The 24,609-nt window shown below is 33.5% G+C and overlaps 1 protein-coding gene across 2 annotated transcripts in view; it reads left to right on the top strand.

Annotated features, from left to right (window-relative positions):
* Window positions 1-24,387, top strand: part of Ubr1 (Ubr1 ubiquitin ligase) — an 82,472-nt gene extending 58,085 nt beyond the window's left edge. For both annotated transcript variants that reach the window (XM_035369484.2, XM_035369485.2), the window contains exons 8-11: window positions 78-277; window positions 2,068-2,888; window positions 14,129-14,496; window positions 20,707-24,387. In XM_035369484.2, coding sequence (XP_035225375.1) covers window positions 78-277; window positions 2,068-2,888; window positions 14,129-14,496; window positions 20,707-20,900 — 1,583 coding nt within the window. In that variant the 3' untranslated portion in view covers window positions 20,901-24,387. The remainder of the gene's footprint in view (window positions 1-77; window positions 278-2,067; window positions 2,889-14,128; window positions 14,497-20,706) is intronic.
* Window positions 24,388-24,609: the final 222 nt, after the last annotated feature.

Genomic DNA, 24,609 nt, shown 5'->3' with positions numbered 1-24,609 from the left:
CAGATCTCGTACTTTGTACTGCAATATGAAATAAAATTTTTGTGTATGATAAAATATATTTATTTCTTTTTTTCTAGATGATAGGTTTAAAAACTTCCCGTTCCTGTATAAAGCAATGTCTCTAGAAAATGCAACTAGACAGTTAAGTGGCCCAAGTTGTGCCAGTTTCAAAGAGTTATTCTCAGTTTTTGGAGTAAAGCATCCAGCAGAATCTGGTCCTCTTTTCTCCCAGAATTTGATTGATATGATGAAACTCTTTTCAGAAGCTACATACACTGTTAGTATTTTTATTCTGGTAAAACTAAGAAGTGTCATTTCATCTTGAAAATGTAATGAACTGCTGTATTGTAAAATATATAATTATAATGTTTTCTAAAACAACAGATTTGAAATTTTGTTCTCCATGGTATAAATGTCTTTCAAAGCACTATTTCTGTAATAATCTGAATGTTCATTTTTTGTGGGTATGTTGTGTGATGCCTCTGAAAACTGGTATCGTTTTTAAAAAATTTGGTGTTAGTGAATTTAAACATTATCTGCTATCAGAATGAATACCCTGTTTCCTGGAAAAATTATATGTCTCTATTGTATTTAAGTTTAATATTTTTCTATATCTGTATATAAGTCATAGTTATATAGTTATAATAGTGTAATAAATATATCTAATATTTAATTTTGTTGCTGATTTAAAAAAATGTGTTCAGATAATTTATGTAAAGTATTTATATGCACATGAACTGGAATCTTGGATCAAGAATGGCTTACTTCCTGAACAGTGTGATTCATAAAAAATTATCTGACCCAAAAATGCCTTGGATGATGGACAATAGTGTTAAGAACGTTGAATCTGGCAATATAGGATTTCCTTATATATATTTGACCTGTGGTACCATAAGTAACATGGGCAATATAATTACCACTGTTTTCTGTTGCTTAACTCTCATTAAAAAATGCCTGGCAGCAAGTGACACACAACAGAATCATGAATTTGGCCTTGAAATTATTTCAGATGGGTTTGTAAGCAGAGAATTTGAGCTCTTTGACATTTTAAAACTCTTTTAATTATCTATGATATTGTGTCTTTAGGGAAAATGTACGGTAGGACCATGTGGTCTAAACTGCGATCCACGTGTGGCCCTCTTATTCATTTTTGTCAGCACTTGCACTTCTTACTAGATAAAAACTGTTAATTAAACACTTGGGAAAAGTGTATACCCTTTTTACTTCTTTAAATAACAATAAACAGGATAAATTATATTTGTGCAGAACAGGCCATATAAAGCAATCATTAGGATTCAAATTAGCTGGCAGTGTTCAATAAACTGCAAGGAAATGCCATCAACAGTATTTGTAACAGCAGTTCAGGGCAGAGCGACCAGTACTAAACATTATTTTCTTCACTGTGCTGCAGCTTGTACAAAAACAATTTAGTGGGAAACCACTGACATTGGCAACGGTGCCCATCAGATGGCTGTTTTCATTCTCAGAGATGGTAGCACCGTACAATCTTCATCTCTCATATAACGGCCACCTTAATCTTTGACCATTGTAATCCATGATGTGCATGCTTTAATTTTTACTGCTTCCATTCAGTACTTACTGCCTAAAATAGCAGAGCTAAAGAAGTGGTGTTTTGAAGATGAGAAACAAAAATTTCGGTCCAAGTGTCAGGAAAGTTATGTTTTTATTGAACATAATAGAAAAGCACGGTGTGAAGTATGGCTCAGGGACTTGGAGGATTAATGCTGAAGAAGTAACATCCTGAAGGGTATCATAAATTTTAAAGAATTAAACAAAGAAGCTTTCATTATTGTTCAATCTTTATAGAGCAATAATACTATAATATTGGTAAATGAGGAGTTGCTAAAAATGTTATTAGAATATGAAAAAGCTTCTAAAACTCATTTTCTCAATTCTTAAAAAATATGCTAGCTTCCTATTTTAATAAATACTTGGCTTGTACAAATTATTGCATTATATGCTCTAAAAATGAAAAATAAATTCTTTAGCATTTGTAATGAAATTTTATGTGTGTAAGTTAATAAGATGCATTTCCTCCCTCTCTAGGTTGGCCTCAACATCAATGTTAATGTTTCTGATGTAAGAATTCCTTCTATGGCTTGGTGGTCATGCACATACACAATACATGCAATGGAATGGTTATTACGTGATAAAAAGAAAGCCTTGTTTGGTGCACATTCTTCAAGGAATGCTCTCTGTCTTGATGCAATTATCCGATTTTGTGGAGCAAGCTTAAAAATATTTGATCAAGACATTATAAGAACAAACTGCATTCGAATTCTGCGCTACTTAGTCCAAGGAGAGCATTATCTTTCTAGTCCCCAATGTTGTCTGGACTTTGATGCTTTCTCTTTATTGGCTTTCCTTGTCTTGTCAATGCCTGTTCTTTTTGAAAGTTCCGAGCCTGATAAGACACGTGTTCTTCATCCTTTGGGAACTGCTTTGGATAAACACATATTACATTTATTACTTACCTTCCATTTCGTGCAAGTGCTTCTTACATATCCATTTCAAGAAGAGGAAAATATGGATACGGATGAGATGTCAGAAGTTAGTGAAACTTCTAAACTTCATGGTGAAAATGTGACTGCTCTCCTTTTCTATGAGGAAGTCTGTACCGCCGCCGGGTTTGATCAGCGGTTGCCTGCACCGTCCGGACACACCATTGTTCACTGCCTGAAAACGGGCTCACTTCCTTTCCTCAGGTGTGCAGCCATTTTCTTCCATGTACTAACTGATACCCCTTCTACATCTGCTCTTCAAGAAGTTAATGATACTGAATTTGAAAGTATTTGTAAATATCTTGGACTGCCAACAACTCTTGATGAACTTTTATCATCCACATCTCTAAAGCATTTAGCATTGAGGTAAGATTTTTCCATTTTTTCTAAAAGTGAATATAATAATATTTTTTAAGTGATAAATTTTATTTACATTGGAAAGATTATATTCAGCTAATTAGGAAGTGTATCATGTGTGCCATTCAGCTCCATCATGAAGAAATTTTGAAGAAAAGTAGTAAAACAAAAATACAAGTATTTGCTTTCTGTTGCATAACTAAATTAGAAATATTGGTATATACTGTGTGTATCAAACAAATTTCTTCATGTAATCTCTCAATTAGATGATACAGACCAGGGGTTCCCAACCTTTTTTCCCTAAGAGCACATTCTAGAATATCTGTTGGATAGTGTGCACCATTTACGTTTTCAAGGTGAATTTATGGTTGGATAGAGTATACATGCGATAAAAAAAGATATCATTCACATTTCACTTTGTGCTGCTATCTGTGTTAGATGCAATTTCTGTTTCATTAAAAATGAGAAGACTTTCACATAGAATTTTTTCTTTCACATAGATGATACAGTGATCCCCTCGTTTTTCGCAGTTAATGGGCACCAGAACCTTCCTTGAAAGCTGCAAAACCGCGAAGTAGGATTTGTCCCTAGGAGTATTTTAAATATATAAACAATATTTATACTTTACACATTTAAGACAAAAATTACAACAGTAAATGTGTCAATGCTAATTAATAAGATTAATTACAAAACCTTATACAGTAATAAACATTAATCAACATTGCTTTCTGAGAGAGGCGAAGAGTCTTGTGTTAGTGTCGGGGGAGAGGCTCTCATTTGAAGAATAGAAGAATCTCATAGAAGCTTTAGGCTCACTCAGAGACTCTTTTGCTGGAGTCGCTGATGGTAGAGCCAGGGGCTTTTCCTTAGAGGAAAACATGGTGGTGGGTAATTGTTAATTTTTTTTTTTTTTTTTTCCTTCAAAATTCCCCTGTGCAAGAACATAACCCCATCAACTCTATTGCTGAACTCAACAGCTCGAACCATATTGTCATCAATGTCTTGTGCAAATTGTTGCATCACTCTTGCCATGTTACACAGTTGCAGATTCTCCAGGGTTAAGGTTACGCTTTTTAATTTCTTCTTCATCTTCTTCTTCCTCACTTGCAGACTTTGTCATCTCAAGGAGGTCTTCATCGGTAAGTGCGTCTGAGTGGCAATCGATAAGGGCGCTGATGTCTTCTTTTGTCATGTTTACAAATCCTTCATTGCTTTTGATATGAGCCAGCCTCACTGCTGAGTGATAAACTTCTTCAGGAGTAAAGACTGGATAGTCATGCACCACGTTCGGCCATAATTTTCTTCCAGCTAGAATTTATGGTCTCGCTCTTCAGGTTCTTTAATGCTCACTGAATATTAGATAAACATGAGGCAATGTCGTAACTGTGCCAGTATGCTTTCAAGGTAAATTCGTCATTGGCATCGTCAACTGCAGAGATGAGGCCCTCCATCGTGGAGCGAGTGTAGAGTGCCTAAAAGGCATGAATGACACCTTGATCCTTGAGCTGAATTAGAGATATAGTGTTCGAGGGCAGGAACTCTATCTGCACACCGTCATATTGCAGGTCCATTGCATGGCCTCCTTCACAGTCTATTAGGAGAAGGACCTTAAAAGGAAGGCCCTTTTACGCCAGATACAGCTTCACCTGGGGAATGAAGCAATGGAGGAACCATTCAAGGGTCAGAACTTTTGTTATTCAGGCCTTGGAGTTATGCATCCAGAACATGGGCAACAGAGCTGTATTTTTGTTTTTTAATGCCCGTGAATTTTTGGCTTTATAAATAAAGCCTGGCTTATGCATAAAACCTGCAGCATTGCCAGCCATGATGACAGTTACACTGTCTTTGTGAGCCTTGAAGCCTGGCTTCTTCACTTCATTTTTGAAGAGGAATGTATGTTAAGGCATCCTCTTCCAAAAAAGGCATGTGTCATCCATGTTGAAAACTTGTTCAGGGAGGTAGTCTCCCTTACTGATGAGGCTAGGAAACTCTTCCTCCATGTAACGACAAGCAGCATCGTTGTCAGCAGAGGAAGCCTCATACCATATAAAAACATGTTTCTGAGGCCGTATCTTTTTTGGAAATTTTTCAAACCAGCCTTTGCTGGCTGAAAAGCCTCTTCCTTGAGGAGGCGAATTGCTCCTGAGAGAGAGCTTTGGCCTTTGTTCTGATCATATCAGTGTCCAAACTCACTGTCTTTCCTGCAATCCACAATGCCAGTGCAGCTTCCATTTTCGCACTTCTGTTATCATGCAGAGTTACCACACGTTTCTCTTCTTTATTGAAAGTTAGTGAAGCAGTTTTGCAGATGTTTGCTTCCTCTTTCTTGATGTACTGCACTGTAGATTCATTCACCCCGTAATGGCATGCATTGATCATATCTAAAAGTTTCACTTTTTCGCTGATGGTCATCATCTTCTTCCTCTTGGGTGCTCCGGAGGAAGCTTTCGCAGGAGCATAGCGCTTAGGCGGCATTATAAGGGCTTAATTAATAAAAAAAGTTATCGCTTAAACAAAAAAGTTATTGCCAACACAACACTAAAATACAGTATATGAGATAGTCAACATCATGGACAAGACTGGCAATATACAACAAGAGAATATGCTAGGTGAGGCTGCGATGATGCGCAGACAATCAACTCGCAGGGATAAATCTACTTGTACTCTCATTGGTCGATCACTGGAAACCAATCGCGCGCCTTTATGAGAGCCCATGTTATGTAGTGCGAGTCAACTCATCTCTTTGTTTGACATGCAGGGATCCTTATCTCTCGCGCATCAACATGAAACAACGCTCCCTTTCCGCAATGCGGCTGCCGACATGGTTATATATTTTTATTTTTTGATGAATATTTTGGAAAAGCCGCGAAGCACAGAAACCGCAAAACATGATGCATGAAGTGGCGACGGAACACTCTATTCCTCTCCTCTCCTTTCCAAAACTTGAAACATATATATTTAGTTTTTCCAAAAAAAGAAACTTAATACTGTGTAAAGAAAGCCCAAATCTAATTTAAAAAAATAAATAGCATATAATTAATGAATATCTAATCTCTTATTAATATATTTCAATCCATATACCTCACAATGCATAATTCTGGGAATGCTTCATTTAGTGAGGGGACTTCTGTATGCATTTCTTTTGTTTATATCTGCGTCCTCTTAATATCCAAACCACCGTAAGGGAAAACTAGCAATTTCTGTGCACATCATTATTTTTCTCATCTGTCAACTAGCTGTCTGACTAGCATTGTATTTCGCTAAAAAACCCAAATTTTCGAAAACTGCGAGAAAAAGGTATATGTATTGTTGCGTGCATACGGGTTTGTAATAAATTGAGTGCAGAAGTCTGATGAAAAGTGAATAAAAATTCATTATTATCACAACAAATAAAATACTTAAATTTCCCAGATATTTATGCAATATTGCAATATCTCACAGTAGTTATTCTTTTTTTTAAACTACTAAAACGTTCAACAGAACTTAATTCAAAACAGAGAATGCTAATACAGTTTCACCTTGAATTCACTACAGTCATTAACAGCAATAAGTAAACAACAGTTTTCTAAACAAACTGAATTGAGATGTTTTGATCTCGCTTTTTATAAGCTTTTTAAATGCGCACGAGAATGTTCTGTTTTTTCTTTATTTTTCTGGATGTTAAAAGAGTACAATTACAAGATATTCATTTATTAAATGCTCCTGTATTTTTTATTTTTCTGGTGTAGCTTTCTCTTAAAATATGCCTCATGCTGCATTGCATGGTAATATAAAACAATTTTCATTAATTCTATTTAAAAAATAGCTAAATCATTACAAAAACTGTAACACTGCCCCCTTCCCAAGGACTGCACATCCCGGACAGTACAATCTCTGGACAGGAAGCCAAACTTACAACTAAGGCATCAATGCAATAATAAACATTACATTACAATAGCATACAAATCAAATACTAAATACAAGTCAAATCAAATACACATTATGAAGGACCATGCTCTTACACTATTTGCAATTATTCACACTACATCCTAGGGCTATAGTAATGAGCTAACCTGTCATAATGAACGATTTTAGGTTTAGAGTTAGATGAGTTATGGATCCAAACCACGACATCATTCACCCTGTTTAGGACTATATAAGGACCATCCCAACGTGACTGCTTTTTCGGACACAGTCCTTTCCGTCGAGTCGAATTCCACAACCACACCATGTCTTCTTCGTCAAATCGATGTCCAACAGTTCTTGTGTCGTATCGGGTCTTCACCTTTTACATCGCTCTTGCATCACTTCAAACCAGGCCTGAACACCATGGATGTATTCTTCAGGCGATGAAGGTGCATCTAGAGCGCAGCCGAGTAGAAGATCGCAAGACAGACAAAGCTCATGACCGAAGAGCATCTGAGATGGAGAATATCCAGTAGTCTAGTGTTTCTCTTCTACCCAAATATGATTTTGGCAGCTTTTTGTGCAGGGTCTTTCACAAAAGGCATCGGCGTTTCCTGGTGAGGATCCCTTCTGATGATGGATATTTATGTCATCTGCTGCTGAATGCAGTTCGTTGTTTTTAAGTCCAAGGAATATTTCCTTAAAAAGTCCAATCCGAGTATGCAGGATCTGTAATCTCTTCCACGTATGCCGTGTGATGGTAGGCAGCACCTCCAAATGCAATGCTCACATTTAACTTCCCATCTATGTTGATTTCATCACCAGACGCATTCTGGAGGGTAACAGAGGATGTCATCCAAATGAGTTTATCTTTAAACTGTTGAGCTAAATCCTTCCGGATGATAGTAACATTAGCTCCTCTGACAATGATCATACTCCAAGGAACTCCATCGATATGCCCATTGATGGACAGTCCATTACTGTTGCCACTCACTGTAGAAATCTTGAGTGCTTTAAAACAGGGATTTTTATTATCTGGCAACCTCCACTCCTTGATATAGTCATTAATTTTTTTTCTGTGTCATTGCTGGGAAATGATTGTATTTTCCATACCCTGGGTTGTTCAGCAGTTCCTTCGTATGTGGCCTTCACTCCATAGTTCCAGCATTTTTTTCCTTGTCACTCCTTTTCCACTTCATGGCATTTAATTATCTGTTTAAATTATCTGTCTTATTTTCCGTGCTATGGGACATTCTGAAGTTCCTTGCTATGTGGCCTTCAACACCGCAGTGTTTCTTTTTTCTTCTGTTCCATCTCATGGCATTGACATATCTGGTCAAATTGCTTGTTTTATTTTCTGTGCCCTGGGGTATTCTGCAATTTCCTCGTTTGTAGCCTTCAGTGCCACATTTCCAACACTTGAGAGCCAGTTTGTTCTCACTCCTACTCCATATCAAAGCACTAACTTGTGTGGATAAATAATTTAAACAAGCCATCAATCCATCCACTGGCTCATGGTCTCGCACAGCACTGCCTGGGTGAAGCTCTCTACAAGTTGCCTGCTGGGCTGCCTCGAATTTCATAGAATACACTAAAGTGCTTTTTATGTCCTTGACATTCGCAGTGCTTTCTGTATTTCAGGATCTTGGATTTTGTCGATGAAATATTGCAGCGGCAGGATTTCCCTTATTTCTGTAGGGCACTCCGGAAATAAGAGATGGGACAGCCTTTCAACATCCATGGCGAGCTCCTGGAGTGTTTCCGTGGGCTTCTGTTGATGGGATTTTAATTGAAGTCTGCTGTAATCTTTTACACATTTTTCGCCAAAGCACAGCTCCAACGTTCCAGGTAAAGCTTCAAAACCTAGCCTTTGATTTTCTGGAAGACACTAAAGGATATCTGCAGCGTCTGCTGAAGCGGCTAGATGACAGGCCTTAGCTTGGGAATCCCATCAATTTGCTTCAGCCACTATTGAAAATTGCGTCTTGGACTCTCGCCGGGAGGTCTTCCCGTCATATGTGGATAACTTCAGGGAGGGACGAGCAGGCATGGGTAAAAATTTAAAACCATTGAAATTGCTTCCTTCTGTCGCTATGAATTTCTTTAAAGTATCAACTTATTTGGCAACTGCAGAAACCCTGTCGTCAATTTGTTGTTTGATTTGGTGTTGAATGGCAAAAATCTTCCCTTCAATTCGTTGTTCCACAAAAGAAATTCTCTCTTCTATTTGTTTTTAGACAGAAGAAACTCTGTAAATGATTTGAAACTCTCTCTTCTGTTTGTTCTATGAGAAAAGAAACTTTTCTTCAATTTGTCTTACTTTATTTTCAACCTTGTCTATTCTGCCTTCCATAGCCTCGAATTTATTTTCTATTATGCAGGTAATTTCTCTTTTCATCTCCTCTTGTCCTGCTTCAATCTTGACCAGTATTCATATTTCCTTTAACTGCTTCCATCTTTCCCTTAACAGATTCCTGTCCTGCTTTCATCTCTGCTTGGCCTGCATTTCTATTTTAACAGAATCTTTCATCTCTTCTTTAAATGCAGCAAACGCTGCCATGAATTATCTTAATTGTTCTTCTATCACTGTTGTTACTGGCATTCAAAATCCCACTTCTGACACCAAAAAGTCTTGCCTGCATACGGATTCGTAATAAATTGAATGCACAAGTCAGATGAAAAGTGAATAAAAATTTATTATTATCACAACAAATAAAACAAAATGCTTAAATTTCCTCAGATATTCGATCAATATTGCAATATCTCACAGTAGTTATTTTTTTCTTAAGCTACTAAAATGTCCAACAGAACTTAATTCAAAACAGAGAAAGCTAATCAATCCAATTTCACCGCAAATTCGCTACTATCATTAAGAGCAACAGTTTCCTAAACAAACTAAGTTGAAATGTTTTTATCCCACTTTTTATAAGCTGTTTAAATGTGCATGAGCATATTCTGGTATTTTCTCAATTTTTCTGGATATTAAAAGATTACAATTAAAAAAGATATCTATTAAATGCGCGTACTTCTGTATTTATAATTTTTCCGGTATAGCTTTCTTTTAAAATAAGTCTTGTGCTGCATTGCACAGTAATATAAAACAATTTCAATTAATTCTATTTAAAAATAGCTAAATCAATACAAAAACTGTAACAATATGTATATACACATATACTTTTTATTTATATGTATATAAGTACTTGTGTATTATCCCCCCCCACCTTTGTATAATTTGGCAGATTTTATGGGGGGAAAAGCAATTATTTTTATTGTAAAAAATTATATATTATATACATATTGTTACATTACATTATTATACATACATATTCTATGTTTCAGTTATATATACAATGAAGAGCCATTACATTATGACCACTGACCATCAATAACAGTAGGCTTGCCCAGGAACAAAACCACTGCGCCTGCACGGCTGATGTTAGATTATACAGTACAAAGGCTGTAATCCCAATGTCCATTTTCCGGACTGATCTAAATAATAATTCAGACCTCCGAAAAACCAATGCGCAAGCGCTTGTGCATAATACGTTTACGCATGTGCCTTTAATGTATAATGGAGGGTATAAGCTAAGCTAAAATTATCTAGTTACCTACTTCAGTAAATGTTGCAGATTGCGTTGTTCCTTAATCTTCTAATTGGATCCGGCTTATTATTTTTTGCAGACGGTTAGTGCAATTTTATAAAAGTAAGCTTGAACTTTCGATTATGTCAAAAAGAATTTCCGATTCTGGAGTTGCCAAAGGATCTGCAAAGTGAAAGCATGTTTCGATGTCCATTAAACAAAAAGTGGAATTGCTGCAAAAAATGGATAAAGGCATGAAGAAAGTGACAGAGATGTGATTTGTTTCTCTAACCATTCCGAAATCCGTTTATCAATTTCACGCTGCTCTGCGGGGGGGGGACGTCAGAGCGTGCATTGAACTGGAAGTTGATCTGTCAGCACTATCCTTATCTTCAGGGCAGATGTTTTTATTTTATTCGACTTATGATTCCTTACTAAATTTAGTATTTCATCTCAATGTACTCCGTCTTTGATATGATTTAAATCAAATTTCTCGTCATTATAAATATCACGAATACACATCAAATAGTTTTCTGGTTGCAATTTTCTAATTTCGACTATGTGTAATATATGCTTTATGCATGCACGCCTTGAAAGAAAGGTTTAATAAAGTAAACAAATAAATATTAAGCCTTTTTTTTTTTTTTTTTTTTTTTTTTTTTTTTGTAAATTTTGATACCCTTTAGATCGTAATTGCTCTGTATTTCATAAATTATGGTTTCATATTTTTAATTTTATAATTTCTGCATGCCATCTTACCAGATAAACTGATGATCTATAATCTGGAAAAACCGATAATCCAGAATCGCCGAAGTCGCGACGAGTCCGGATTAAAGACTTTTGACTGTACATGATACCATGTTGATCCCACCATATACACAACGTTATTTTTTTCCATGAATATTCTGTTTATTGGTTTCATTTGGTTTGAGCGAATCATAATACATGATACCATGTTGATCCCACCATATACACAACATTATTTTTTGCCATGAATATTCTGTTTAACTGTCAATGTTGAAGCATGGCCAGGTGTTCCCCTGATTTCTCTGAGTTATCATAGTGGATTCTTTTTTCATCACCAGGAACTTTACAATTCAAAAAACCTTTTTTCTTATGCTTGCCAAGCAGCATTTCACATGTTAAAAACCAACATTCAACATTTCTCGGCATCAGTTCATACGGAACTCAATTTCCGTGCTTTTAAATCATTCCTAATGATTTTAAATAATGTGAAATTGCTTGGTGAGTCAAACATAATTGTAAATTCTACTTGCATTTGGCATGAATCTTCATCCTGTAATGCTTCCAATTCCATGTCTTCATACACTTTCTTTCTTCTGCCATGTTCTTTGACGTCAAATTCATTGTTGTTAAATTTTTTAACCACTCCTGACAATTTCTCTTACTTATGGTAACCTCGCCACATGTTTCTACGAGCTATGCCTCGGCTGCATATTTCTTCAAATTAAAGAAGTACATCAAAAGTTCTTACAAATGACACTTCTTCAACTCAAAACTTGACATTTTCATGCAAAAAAATATATGATGCTGGTACAAAATCACTAATATTTCAAGGTTATGTTGTTGGCCAGCCTCACAATATGATGTTTTACATCAGACGATTTTAGCCATAACTTTCTGGCGGCACCATTTTTTGCCAGACAGCAGAGACTTATTTGTACTTCTAATATATATACCCACTCTGTTACCCAACATTTTGAGCTCGATTTTTTTTTTAATTCTTATACGGGGTAAGTTGTGCAATTTTTGCTTTAAAAACGATTGAATTATGGTTTTTTTTTTTTTTTTTTTTTTTTTTTATGTATTTAGTTAATCTGTATGCAGTAATCATAGAATTATCAACAACTTAAAAGTTTAAGTGAAGCTAGGTTTAATGAGGCTGTCACTTGTTTATATTTAAAATTCTCGCTAGAATAGTGAATTCATGCCAATATCAAAATGTTTCAAAATACTCTGCATTTTGAACTGTTATCAATTGATTATGAGGTTTCTATTGAAGATTGCAGCATCTAGTCAGATAAGTCTTTGCATGTGTGATGGTTCCAATCTTATTCATACTAATGCTCCAGCTTCATTCAGATGAGTCGCATTATCTTCTTTTAACTGGACCATTTCAGCATCTTTTTACCCTGTAGGACCAAAACTTAACTTTAAATTTTGTGTGCCGAAAATTTTGTCTTTCTGCCCACTGGCCGAATTGCTTGCTTTTGCATAGAAATTCTAATTTTAATTGCAAAAGTTACTTTTTTAACTGTTTTTAAGGGTATATAGTGTTTTTGTTTTTCTGCATTTTGCAATTTTTAATGAAGATGTTTTAAGTTATGTATTTTTCCCTTGCGGTTAAGTGAAAACTGAATTAATTGAATGAGAAATATATCTCTAATGAAATTCAAGGAAATAAATTTGGATGAATTGCAGCAAAAATTGTGTGTAATTTAATAGGTCATAGGAAGTCATGCAGTGTTCACATCAGATATTTTATTCAGTAAAAGAAATACAGTCAAAAGTCTTTAATCCGGACCTCAAAGCTACAAACTTTCTGCATGTGCATTTAATGTATAACGGACGGTATAAGCTAAGCTAAAATTATCTAATTATCTATTTCGGTTAATGTTGCTGATTGCATTGTTCCTTAATCTTCGAATTGGATCCGGCTTATCATTTTTTGCAGACTGTTAGAGCAATTTTATAAAAAGTTAGCTTGAACTTTTGATTATGTCAAAAAAAGTTTCCAATTCTGCAGCTGCCAAAGGATCTACAAAGTGAAAGCATGTTTCGATGTCCGTTAAATAAAAAGTGGAATTGCTGCAAAAAAAGGATAAAGGCATGAAGAAAGTGACAGAGAGGTGATTTTTTTCTCTAACCATTCCGAAATCTGTTTATCAATTTCACGCTGCTCTGTGGTTGGGGGCATGAAGAAAGTGACAGAGAGGTGATTTTTTTCTCTAACCATTCCGAAATCTGTTTATCAATTTCACGCTGCTCTGCAATTGGGGGCATGAAGAAAGTGACAGAGAGGTGATTTTTTTCTCTAACCATTCTGAAATCTGTATATCAATTTCACGCTGCTCTGCGTCGCAGCGCGTAATGAACTGGAAGTTGATCTGTCAGCACCACTATCCTCATCTTCAGGGCAGATGTTTTTATTTTATTCAGCTTATAATTCCTCACTAAATGTAGTGTTTCATCTCGATGTACTCCAATATAATTTAAATCAATTTCCTCGTCATTGTAAATATCACGAATACACATCAAATAGTTTTCTGGTTGCAATTTTCTAATTTCGACTATGTAATATATGCTTTACGCATGCGTGTGTTGAAAGAAAAGTTTAATAAAGTAAACAAATAAATATTAAGCTTTTTTTTGTAAATTTTGATACCCTTTAGATCATAATTGCTCTTTATTTCATAAATTACAGTTTCATATTTTTAATAATTTCTGCATGCCGTCTTACCAGATAAAATGATGATCTATAATACGGAAAAACCAATAATCTGAAATCGCCGAAGTCCCGACGAGTCCGGATTAAAGACTTTTGAGTGTATTTCTTTCATTTGCACTGTAATAGGATAAAACTTTTTAACATTCTTATTTATTATATTGTGTTTTCTGTAAAAGTTTTTATTTGTTTGTTCTTAATTTATTTGTTAGTTTATTATGTTTGGGTAGAAAAATTTTTAAAAGTTAAATTTCAGTGTGAATCCTGTTATATTCACATATTGTATGTATATCTTAAAAATTTGTAAATTTTTTCAGCTGGGCTCGTCATCCACGTACCCTGCATCTTCTGATGCTGGACCCTGAAACTTCTGGATCTGAGAGTCTTGTTCGTCATCCACTTTCAATAAATAAATTGGTTCCTTTACCTTCAGATTATAGTGAACTGATCAATAGTGTATCTGAGTTCACTTGTCCTAATTCAGACGGGGATGACAGTCGTAATCCAACTATTTGCCTGGTGTGTGGTACAGTTTTATGTTCTCAGGGTTATTGCTGCCAAATAGACCTAAATGGTACCCTTGTTGGAGCCTGTACTAATCATGCACATTTTTGTGGATCAGGAGTTGGAATTTTCTTGAGAATCAGAGATTGTAAAATTCTTCTACTCTCAGATAAAAATAAAGGTAAGGTGTTTTTGTTGATATCCCTCATATTATAAATATCTCAAACCATGTAATATAGAGTTTGACTGAATCATCTGCAATTCGCTGGTTGCTCAGCTTACTATATTATTCAAAAATCATGATTTTGAAGGCCGCATTATAAAATAGTTTTATATACTTTACACCAGTAGTCTCAAAGTCAAATAGCATGTGGCCTAAATGGATAATCTAAAAGCAGCTGATCATGTGTGTGTATTGTGCCATATAGTATAAATATCTCAAAACATGTCATATAGAGTTTGACTGAATTATCTGCAATTCACTGGTTGCTAAGCTCACTATATTATTCAAAAATAATGATTTTGAAGGCCGCATTATAAAATAGTTTTATATACTTTACACCAGTGGTCTCAAACTCAAATTGCATGTGGCCTAAAATGAGTAATCTGAAAGCAGCTGATCATGTTTGTGTATTATGCCATATAGTACGAGGGTAAGTTGAAAAATAAGTTTCCCCTGTCGACTGTGGTCAGAGTTGTGTATGAAAGTCAAAAAATAGAATGAGACATTAAAGATAAGACATACCTTTATTTTTCCACATAGGTACCAAGTACATTGAGACATTTGTCATATCGCTTGATAAGCTTCAAAAAGCCCTCCAGGAAAAAATCAGGGCTTTGCATATGGAAGAAGCGTTGAACAGCTTGTTTCACTTCAGTATTGCTTCCAAAGCGCCTTCCCCCGAGATTTTTCTTCAAAGCCGGAAACAGATGGAAGTCGCTTGGTGCGAGATCAGGACTGTATGGCAGATGGTGTAGGCACTCCCAACCAAGAGTTGCAATATGGTTTTGCGTTGCCGTCGCCGAATGTGGTCTGGCATTGTCATCCAACAGCAGAACGCCAGATGTGAGAAGGCCAGGCTGCTTTTTCCGAATCGCCTCTTTCAATTTCGACAGGGTGTCACAGTAGTGCGTAGCATTGATGGTTCCAACCTCCAAAAAGTCCAGCAACAAAACTCCTTGGGCGTCCCAGAAAACTGTGAGGAGCACTTTACCTGCAGAGGGAGTTGTCTTGAACTTCTTTCGGACAGGTGATGACGGATGTTTCCACTCCATAGATGCGGCCTTCGATTCTGGCGTGAAATGGTGGACCCACGTTTCATTCCCCGTCACAATCCAAAACAGAAAGTCATTGCCATCTTCATGGTAACGCACAAGATGTTCCAGGCTGACCCCCATGCGTTGTTCTTTGTGTGTCGATGTCAATTGTCGGGGCACCCATCGAGCTGACGCTTTTCTGTATCGAAGAATGTCGTGAATGATGTTTCGAGCTCGCTCATGTGAGATTCCAAGTTCTTCCGCTACTTCATCGATGGTGATACGCCGGTTCGCTCTAATCATGTCATCCACCTTCCTGGCATTTGCATCTGTAGTGGCCATGCACATCCGTCCAACTTTCGGTATGTCCTCCACTTGCTGATGTCCATCACTGAATGTGCGACACCATCTCCACACCATTTGCTTCGACTTCCCACCTGGCCCATAGTGAATGTGCGACACCATCTCCACACCATTTGCTTCGACTTCCCACCTGGCCCATAGACTTCCACGAGGCGGTTATGAATTTCTGTTCCTGATACTCTACGTGCCCATTCATAGCGGATAACCGCTCTCACTTCCTCCTTTGACCACAAATTCAAAACGCACCTTCTCTCCATACCTACCAGGACTCAAATGAGAGGCTGGTCTCTGCTTTGCGCTGGCACTGCAACAGTGCCATCTGCTTGATTTGCAGTGACCTCTACCCAATGGTGTATCGGTGACTTGCACGTTTTCCTGCTGTGTCGCCTTTCGCCCATAGCCGTTCAACACTTCTTCCATATGCAAAGCGTGAATTTTTCTTGGAGGACTTTTTAAAGCTTATCAAGCGATATGACAAATGTCTCAACGTACTCGTACGAGAATAATAAAATAAAGGTATGTCATATCTTTAATGTCTTATTCTATTTTTTGACTTTCATACACAACTCTGACCACAGTCGACAGGGAAAACTTATTTTTCAACTTACCCCCCTCGTATATGTAACCACTAAAGTGCTGAAATCAGTTTTATGCAGATTAACTAGGATGATCCATTAAAGGAAAATTGTTTAATTTCTTAAATTACCTAGGTAATCTGCGCATTATCTACTAGGCACTCCCTAAAGTGAGAATAAGATCTTTGCTGGAATAACAGCAAAGTTTCTGCACCCTTAAAACAGCTGCCATTTCAGGTAGGCTTTCAGAAAATTTTACGGCAAATGTAAACGTATCACAAATAGGTGTGCTTGTCACAAGATCCAGTTGCTATGTAGTTCAAAGTGTCAACAATCTTTAAATCGTATTAATAAGTGAGCATAATTTTATATAGGTTTTGCAAGTTCATTTCCTTAATTGTAATAATATTTTAAATTGGTTTATGCATTGTATTATAGTTTTGTAATTGATTGATTCTATCAACTAATTTGTTGATTGTCTAATCGTATTAACCTGATTTTTTAGATATTGAAAAATAAGTAAATAACAATATGTTAATTTAAGCATACAGAAATGTTGGTTGCTGTTGTTCCAGCAAAGCTCTTTTTTTTTTTTTTTTTTTTTTTTTTTTTTTTTTTTTTTTTCTCCAGTTTAATGATTGCCTAGTAGGTAATGTGCAAAGTGGGTGGAAGAGGGAAAGGAAATGAAAAAAACAAGCATTGAACTTTAATGATTTGGAAACCATTAATGTGCACATTACCTATGTAAAATGCAGAAAACTCTTGATTCAGCACTTTAGTGGAGCAAATCAATTAATATGCAGATTAGCTAGGTAAATAATATTCATATTAACAACTTTCGTACTGAAGCGGAAACATATACACCTAATGTATGGATATCACCCTTTTATAACCTGCTGTTATGTGTAATGTCTGTATGTGATGTACTGCACATAAGTTTGTAATACATTTGGATATTATATTTTTTTTTTAATTTAATTTGCCTTGAACAGGGTTTAATTCAAAATTTGTTTCAATAAAATTCAGTTGTATTTTTTACGAGGCTTAACAATGCAATACAGTACAGTGCAATACTTTCAATACAATACAGTACTTTGCAATGCATTACTTACTTTTTATTTATCAAACATAAAATCTTTTTACGAGATTCTTTTTTTTTTTTTTTTTTTTGGCTAAATTCTTTTTTCCATTTAATTTAGGTGCCCTTACAGATATTTATCAAAGCATAATAAACTATAATAATATCACAAAGGAAATATTTATTTATTTTCTGCCTGAAATCGAGATTTTGGCAATAATTCTAATGCATTAAACTTAAAGTAAACAAATTTTATCAAAACTTTACAGAGAAAAACTTTAGAAGTGTTGCAAAATGTGATAATAAATAATGGCTACCTCTTTCTTTTATTTATTAAATTTTTCTTCGACACATGCAGGGAAAAAATGCATATATGTAAAAGAATTATAAAATTCTTTATATCTTACTACAGTTTGACAATTGATGGCATTTCAGTTCTGATAAAATTTGTAGCTGAAGAAAAATTACTAGAAACTGTCAACATGGATTTTAGATGTTCATCCATCGAGTTCTTTTCTCAGACTTCAAATTTTCAACTGCAGAAAATACTTCACATATAAATAAACTTCCAAATAAAGTGATTCTCTTTTTCAAAAATTCGTAACTGAGGGTATCTTCTGACCGAGTACAAATAAAGTTTAATCAAATATACATCTTCTCATTGTTGAATAAGATTTGTATAGAACTGGCAAGCTAATTAGCTTCCCTTGTAGAATGCATTATTCATGTTCATTTTAATATCAATAAAAGTAATGTAAATTTGGATTAATTGAAGTTAAAAAAGCATTAAAGCATTGAAATGTTCCATCTTTTTTCCCCTGAAAAAATCTTGTAATAATGCCCCCCTTTTTGTGTGTGTGTGTTTGAGTTTCTTTATTTGAAATAAATAATAGGGCAGGATTTAAGATGTAGGAAATGTTAAATGTTTTTAATTTTTATTGAATGAAAAATTAGATGTATCAGTAAATTTCAAAAGCCGCCCAGTGGGTATGGTGGTCAGGGAAGCTGACTACGATGTCGAAGGGCCTGGGTTTGAATCCCGGAGAAGGCATGTTTGTAACTGTCCATCCCTTCATAAAAAAGGCAATGATGGTCCACCTATTAGGTGCCCCTATAATAAAGAGACCACCACATCTGGCCTTGTATAGATTAATGGGTTACATTTTTAATTGTTCACAATCTGCCATTGGATTTTTAAAAAAAATTCAAAATGTTACTGTCTTTATTTTTTCACTTAAAAAATGATGTCCTGTTTAAGATGCTTCACTTAATATAATTTTCACTCTTCAAAATACATTTTTTTAATATTGTAAACAAATACTACATCCAAAAAACTACATGTATTTATTCCCATTTAATGCGACACCTCTTGCTGAGCGTTATTAGCCATGTCATTTATATTTGACTCGTAACTTGTTGTTTTTAATAGCACACAAGATTCACTTAAATCTGAACCAAATTGATTTTATAGAATTCATTGATGAAAATACCTGCTCATAAATGTATGAGGACCCAAACTAGTGACTCATGAATACATTTCAGTTATGATTTATTGTAAATACACTTATATTTCTCAAGATATAGAGATATGGACTGAGCTTATATGCAGAACTGTTTGGTGGAATAAGACATAGAATGAATAAATTAGGCTTTCTTTTTGTCAATGCAGATTTGTATGTTGGTGATTTATCATACCTTGGACTAAGCAGCATTTTAAATATTCTCAATGAAGAATTGTGAGGAATAAATGAACTAGTTTGCTTGTATTAAAACTTTTGCTATAGTCAAACTGCATCTAAGATTTTAATAATTTAGACTCTGATTTTACATTATTTTCATTACTACTTAAAAACAAACATAAAAAAAAGTGCCAGAAAATCTATAAATGGAACTAATTCTTTATAATGTGATATGAATCTTATTCAGAGATTTGAAGATACAGACTTATTACTTTTATTCATACGAGTCCTCAAAAAATAAATATCCTCATTTAAGAAATTTTATGATAAATCTATGAAAAAGAACCTGATGAACATCTACAATTTGTGATTAATATACTTTCTGGTAGTTTAAATCTGAAGTTAAAACTTTCTGAGAATCGACACGTGTCAAGTTGTAGCAAAAAATAAAGAAGTTTACAACTACATTGCATATGTATTTTTCCTGTATATATAAAAAAAATTTAATAAACAAAATAAATTAGGCTGTTGTTATTTACTCTTCATGTCAAAAACTTTTAAAGTTTTCATAATTTATCTGTTTTTAGTTAAATTAAGCATAAGTTATTTTAGTGATTAGTTCAATGTAATATGATTATTTGAAATAAATGTCAGTCTGAAAATTTAGAATTTGAATAGAAAATTAATATAAATTTGAATCTCCCACCACCACCACTTCTTCATTAATATCATCATTGTTTGTGTATGTTTTGATAAATGTTTAGTAAGAAAAATTCCAAATCTAGTTTAAAATTTGTTTACTCAGTTTTAAATTTTTTCCCAATTTAAAAAGAAAAAAAAAAAAAAAAAGAATTCAGCCATTTAGCTGCTTTTTGGTGTTTCAGATTGCTGCTTTCTGAGTTGATGCCACTACAGTAAAGAACTGTTATTATATGAGAGAGACTTGGAGACTTTAAGCTTTATATATCTCAAATTTAATATAGTGCACTTGTGTGGTTATTTTTAAATTGTGTATAGTAAAAACTATGAGAGAGTCTACTTAACCAAAAAAAAAAAAAAAAAGTTTTGTTGTGAAAAATTTAATATAAAAAATTCTAATTTTTTTATCTGAAATGTCTTAAACATTAGAATTAAATTTTTTATAGGAAAAAATATTCATTTAAAGCTTCAATTTGTAAAATAATAATAATAATTTTTATATCATTCCAGATTTTTAACATAATGCTTTGAATAAATGGAATATTTAAAATAATGTAAAAACACTGTTTTGAATGTACATTACTTTTTTACGAAAGATAAATTTTGAAGTGGTATAGAGAAAATAATATTGAAGAATTTTGAAAGCTTTTCATTATTTTCCCCTTTGTTTCTTTCTAATTAGCATAATTTTTTTTAAACTATGTACCAGCTATGTTGATTATTTTTAATTTTATTTAAAGGTTGTTTTACTGCACCTCCATATGTTGACGAATATGGAGAGACAGATCAAGGACTGTTTCGAGGCAATCCTCTCCATCTTTGTTCTGAGAGATATGAAGAACTGCATGAGTTATGGTTAAGCCATAATGTTCCAGAACGTGTCTCACACAACATGGAGCAATCAACCACACTACCAAATTGGCAATTGTTGTGACCCCATGACTGACATTATGTACCTTTATTTATTAATAATCTACTTTTGACTTGAATAAGTAATTGCACTTATTCTTTTGTTGTATTATTGCCGTTTATTTTTTTAAATTACGAAGTCTCTTCTTCAGAGCAGAATAATTTGAATCTAAATTTCCATTTTGTATGTTACCTCAAATTTGAAATACTCAAAAGATGTACATAATATAGCCTTTTTTTAAATCCTTGTTTCAAATCAAATTTTCTCTGGAAATGTGTTTTAAAATTTCAGAATACATAAAAGCAATTAAAAAGGATCTGTATTTTATGATAGTTTCCTCTCTGATGAGGTTCTATGAATGTCTGTATTGTATGATAAATCCTGCCCTTCCTTGACCCCCTTTTTCATGTACAGTTTTCGGAGACTGACTTTTTTCATTGATTATGTTAGTCTTTACTTCCTGTTATATAATTCTATTATGGGCTCAAATTGGTAACAGATATGAATATTTGTTGTATAATTGAGTATGTAATTAAAGTTTAAAATACCAACTTAACATGTTTTTTTTTTAATATTTGATTATTATCTTAATTTTTTGGTATGAATATTCAGAAAACTTGTTAGTTGTAGAGTGGCAATATAGCATTGAACAGCAAGAGGGAATAAAAATGCACTTGGATGTTTTGGCCACCCTAAACAGTTGATTATATATGAGACTACATGAATATTAAATCCAATTATATGTTATATATTCATTTAATTGTGTAAATATTATAATTGCTATATTAGAAAGAATCATATCAAATCATGTTAATCAGTGCTTTATGTTTGTTAAACAATATTTAAAATTATTTTAAAATGTAACATAAAGTTGGTTTTTTATTTCAAGAAAACACATAACATGAAAGTTATGCTTAAAATTCTAAAAGCAAAGTGACAAGTCTTGGCAGATTGCTTAGCACAGAGATTTAAGAATGACAAAAATACAGCCATATATAAAGAGTATTTGCACATGAGGTCTTGACTTCTCAATAACGAGTATTTTTTAATATTTTATATTCCGAGTTTTATAATTCCAAATTTGTTCCATCAAATAAAAAAAAATATTGTTTTCAATTTTTCATTTTCTTATTAATGAGCAAAAAGACTATCAAACAAAGCAAAAAATATAAAAAGAGCTGGGAAACAATGCTATAGATAAGATTTTATGGTTACAAAACTTGCTTATCCATAAAATTGATTGATTTATTTTGTGAAGTTTGTATATGGGTTTAGAAATTTCATTAATAACCCTCTAACTGTTAAAATTTTTCATAAAATTCTGAATTGGTTGGTGTAATATATATTTTTTGTGAAATTTAATTTTTTTATTTATATAAATATATTTCTAAAAACTTGCACATATTGCTTAACTTGTTTGTGGCTACATACATATAAGCTTGTAAGGGGAGGTTTAGTGCTTGCATTTACATTATACAACTTTGCATATGGTTTAAATAATATACACACTATCATATAAGATAGTAATTTTATTCATTTAAAATTGCATGGTCGTTTATCAGTAATTATGGTTTCAAAATTTGATAATTTTTCTGTGTGTGGCAGATCTTGAAACAAAGTATGCATAATCCAATGCTATAAACCTGGGGAAAAAAAGTAGCATCAGAAAAAATACATATATTAAAATTACATCAAGATTTTTTAGTGCTAAATTGTTTTCTGCCTGTAAAGCTATGTATGATGTTAAGGGGAAAAAAAAAAACTGCATTGAGCACATACGTCCTCTTACACAGAATTCTAAGACAAAAAATTACTTGCATAAAATCAAATTTGCAGGGTTTGTGCTGCCATCTGTTGAATATTTTTGGATTTAAATTAGTACTGGCATAATAAAAGTGAATAAGAGAATAGTTTTTATTGATTCATTTCATGAAGAGTAGAGCATGTAAGATGCACAGAGATAACAAAATTAATTTGGAATGACCACCTATATGTGAGTCAGATACAGTTGTTAAGGTACATTGGTGCATGAACATTTAAAAAAAATATTGGTTTAGCATTATATATTACTAATTATACCTGTAAATTCTTTCTTTTAATACTTGTATGAATTATTTAGAAGCATGTGTTTTTAATAGTTAATTTTGTACAGTGATAAACAGTATAACTTAAAAGATAATAAAAATTATTGATAATTGATTGCCTGATTTTTTAAATTGTAAAGTTTAATTTGGTGTGAGAAGTGAAAAAACTAGTTTAATGACATTTCTAATGTCAGTGCAGAGAGAAATTAATGATCACATCCATAGCCAGGACAAGGGTGAGGGAATTGCCTCAGGTGAACAGTTTTAAAAGTGGAGCCAAATATGCAATGGGAATTTAGAATATGTTTAGAAAAATGAAATCATGATTACTTGACTAAGCATTGGAATGGATGAAGAAATATAAATAATAATAATAATAATAATAATAATAATAATTGTGTGGTATAAATGATCCTGCTGAATTAAGGTAAGAATTAATAACATTAATTATATTTTTTTAATGCTGAGTATTATGTAACATAAAATCTATTATTGGAACTAATGTATTGAAGTTTATTTATACTTATTTTCAACTAACATTCTGAGCTACATAAGCTAAACTAGTACAGAAAGCACCATACTGCCAACATTAGTAATTCTCTACCACTTTAATTTAATAATGACTCTTTGCTGTGATTTTACCATACTTGAGTTAGTGAGTTTCTGAGTTCCTGAACTGAGCATGAATGGCAACACAAATTCAAAGTTTATTGAAGCAAACCTAATGCAAAAAGGCCTATTAAAATAGCACTAGAAGACCAAACAAGAATACCTCAAAATGAAAAGTAACATATTAAAATTGTTTGCTTCATAACTTTTTTATTATTGTTGTTGGTCTTGGTGGTGTGTATTTGTGTAAAATTTGTCATTGATGGAGATACATGAGGCTAGAGTTTTGCTTTGTTTTATCCATATTGTATTCATGCTAGAACTTTACAGTTGGTTTCATGTACATTTAATTCTGGAGCACTTATGCATATTGCCTGACTGAATCAGCATATTTAGTCTGTATTTCTGAGACTGGATGTCAAACATAACTTCTATTTTGAGTTATTCTGTTGATCCTTGTATAATAATTGTTGAATTCTTTTCAATGAAGCAATAAAATGAATTGTTTAGTGTCAAAGAATTAAAAAATGTGATCTGGACACCACACAACTTTGTTGTACAGCCTATTTTTATACACATTTTTTGCTGCACTTTATTTAATCGTATTTCCTAGAATTATTTTAACTTAATTAACTGATCCCTTGAGGTAAGTTAAAAATGACATCAAAAATTGCAAATTATGAAATTAACTATCTCAGTCCATTTTTGTTGTACAGGTATCAAACTTCTTATAATTTTATTTTTTCATAATGATCATAAAACGTTTAAAAATATAAATGTAGGAACTGAGAAACTGCATTAAAAGTTATATTTTGGTATTTGTCTATTTCTTTTTTAATCTTACATTGAATATTTTTGTCATTTAAAACACTTCTGTAATTGGAAGTCTATGACTAACAGAACGAAATTTTAATGTTCTGCAGCTAATCATTTTCGAGTTATGCAAGAAACATACATACAAGACGTCACGAAAAAAATTCAGTTTTACAATCTATTTTTTGGTAAAGAGACTTTTATTCTGTCCATATGTACAGACATCA

Source organism: Stegodyphus dumicola, chromosome 8, assembly GCF_044657685.1.
Source record: "Stegodyphus dumicola isolate Sdum_Otavi_A_Nest chromosome 8, ASM4465768v1".
Classification (NCBI taxonomy): Eukaryota; Metazoa; Arthropoda; class Arachnida; order Araneae; family Eresidae; genus Stegodyphus; species Stegodyphus dumicola.
The sequence above is the reverse complement of the archived record's forward strand: the minus strand, read 5'-3'. Positions and strand labels throughout refer to the sequence as shown.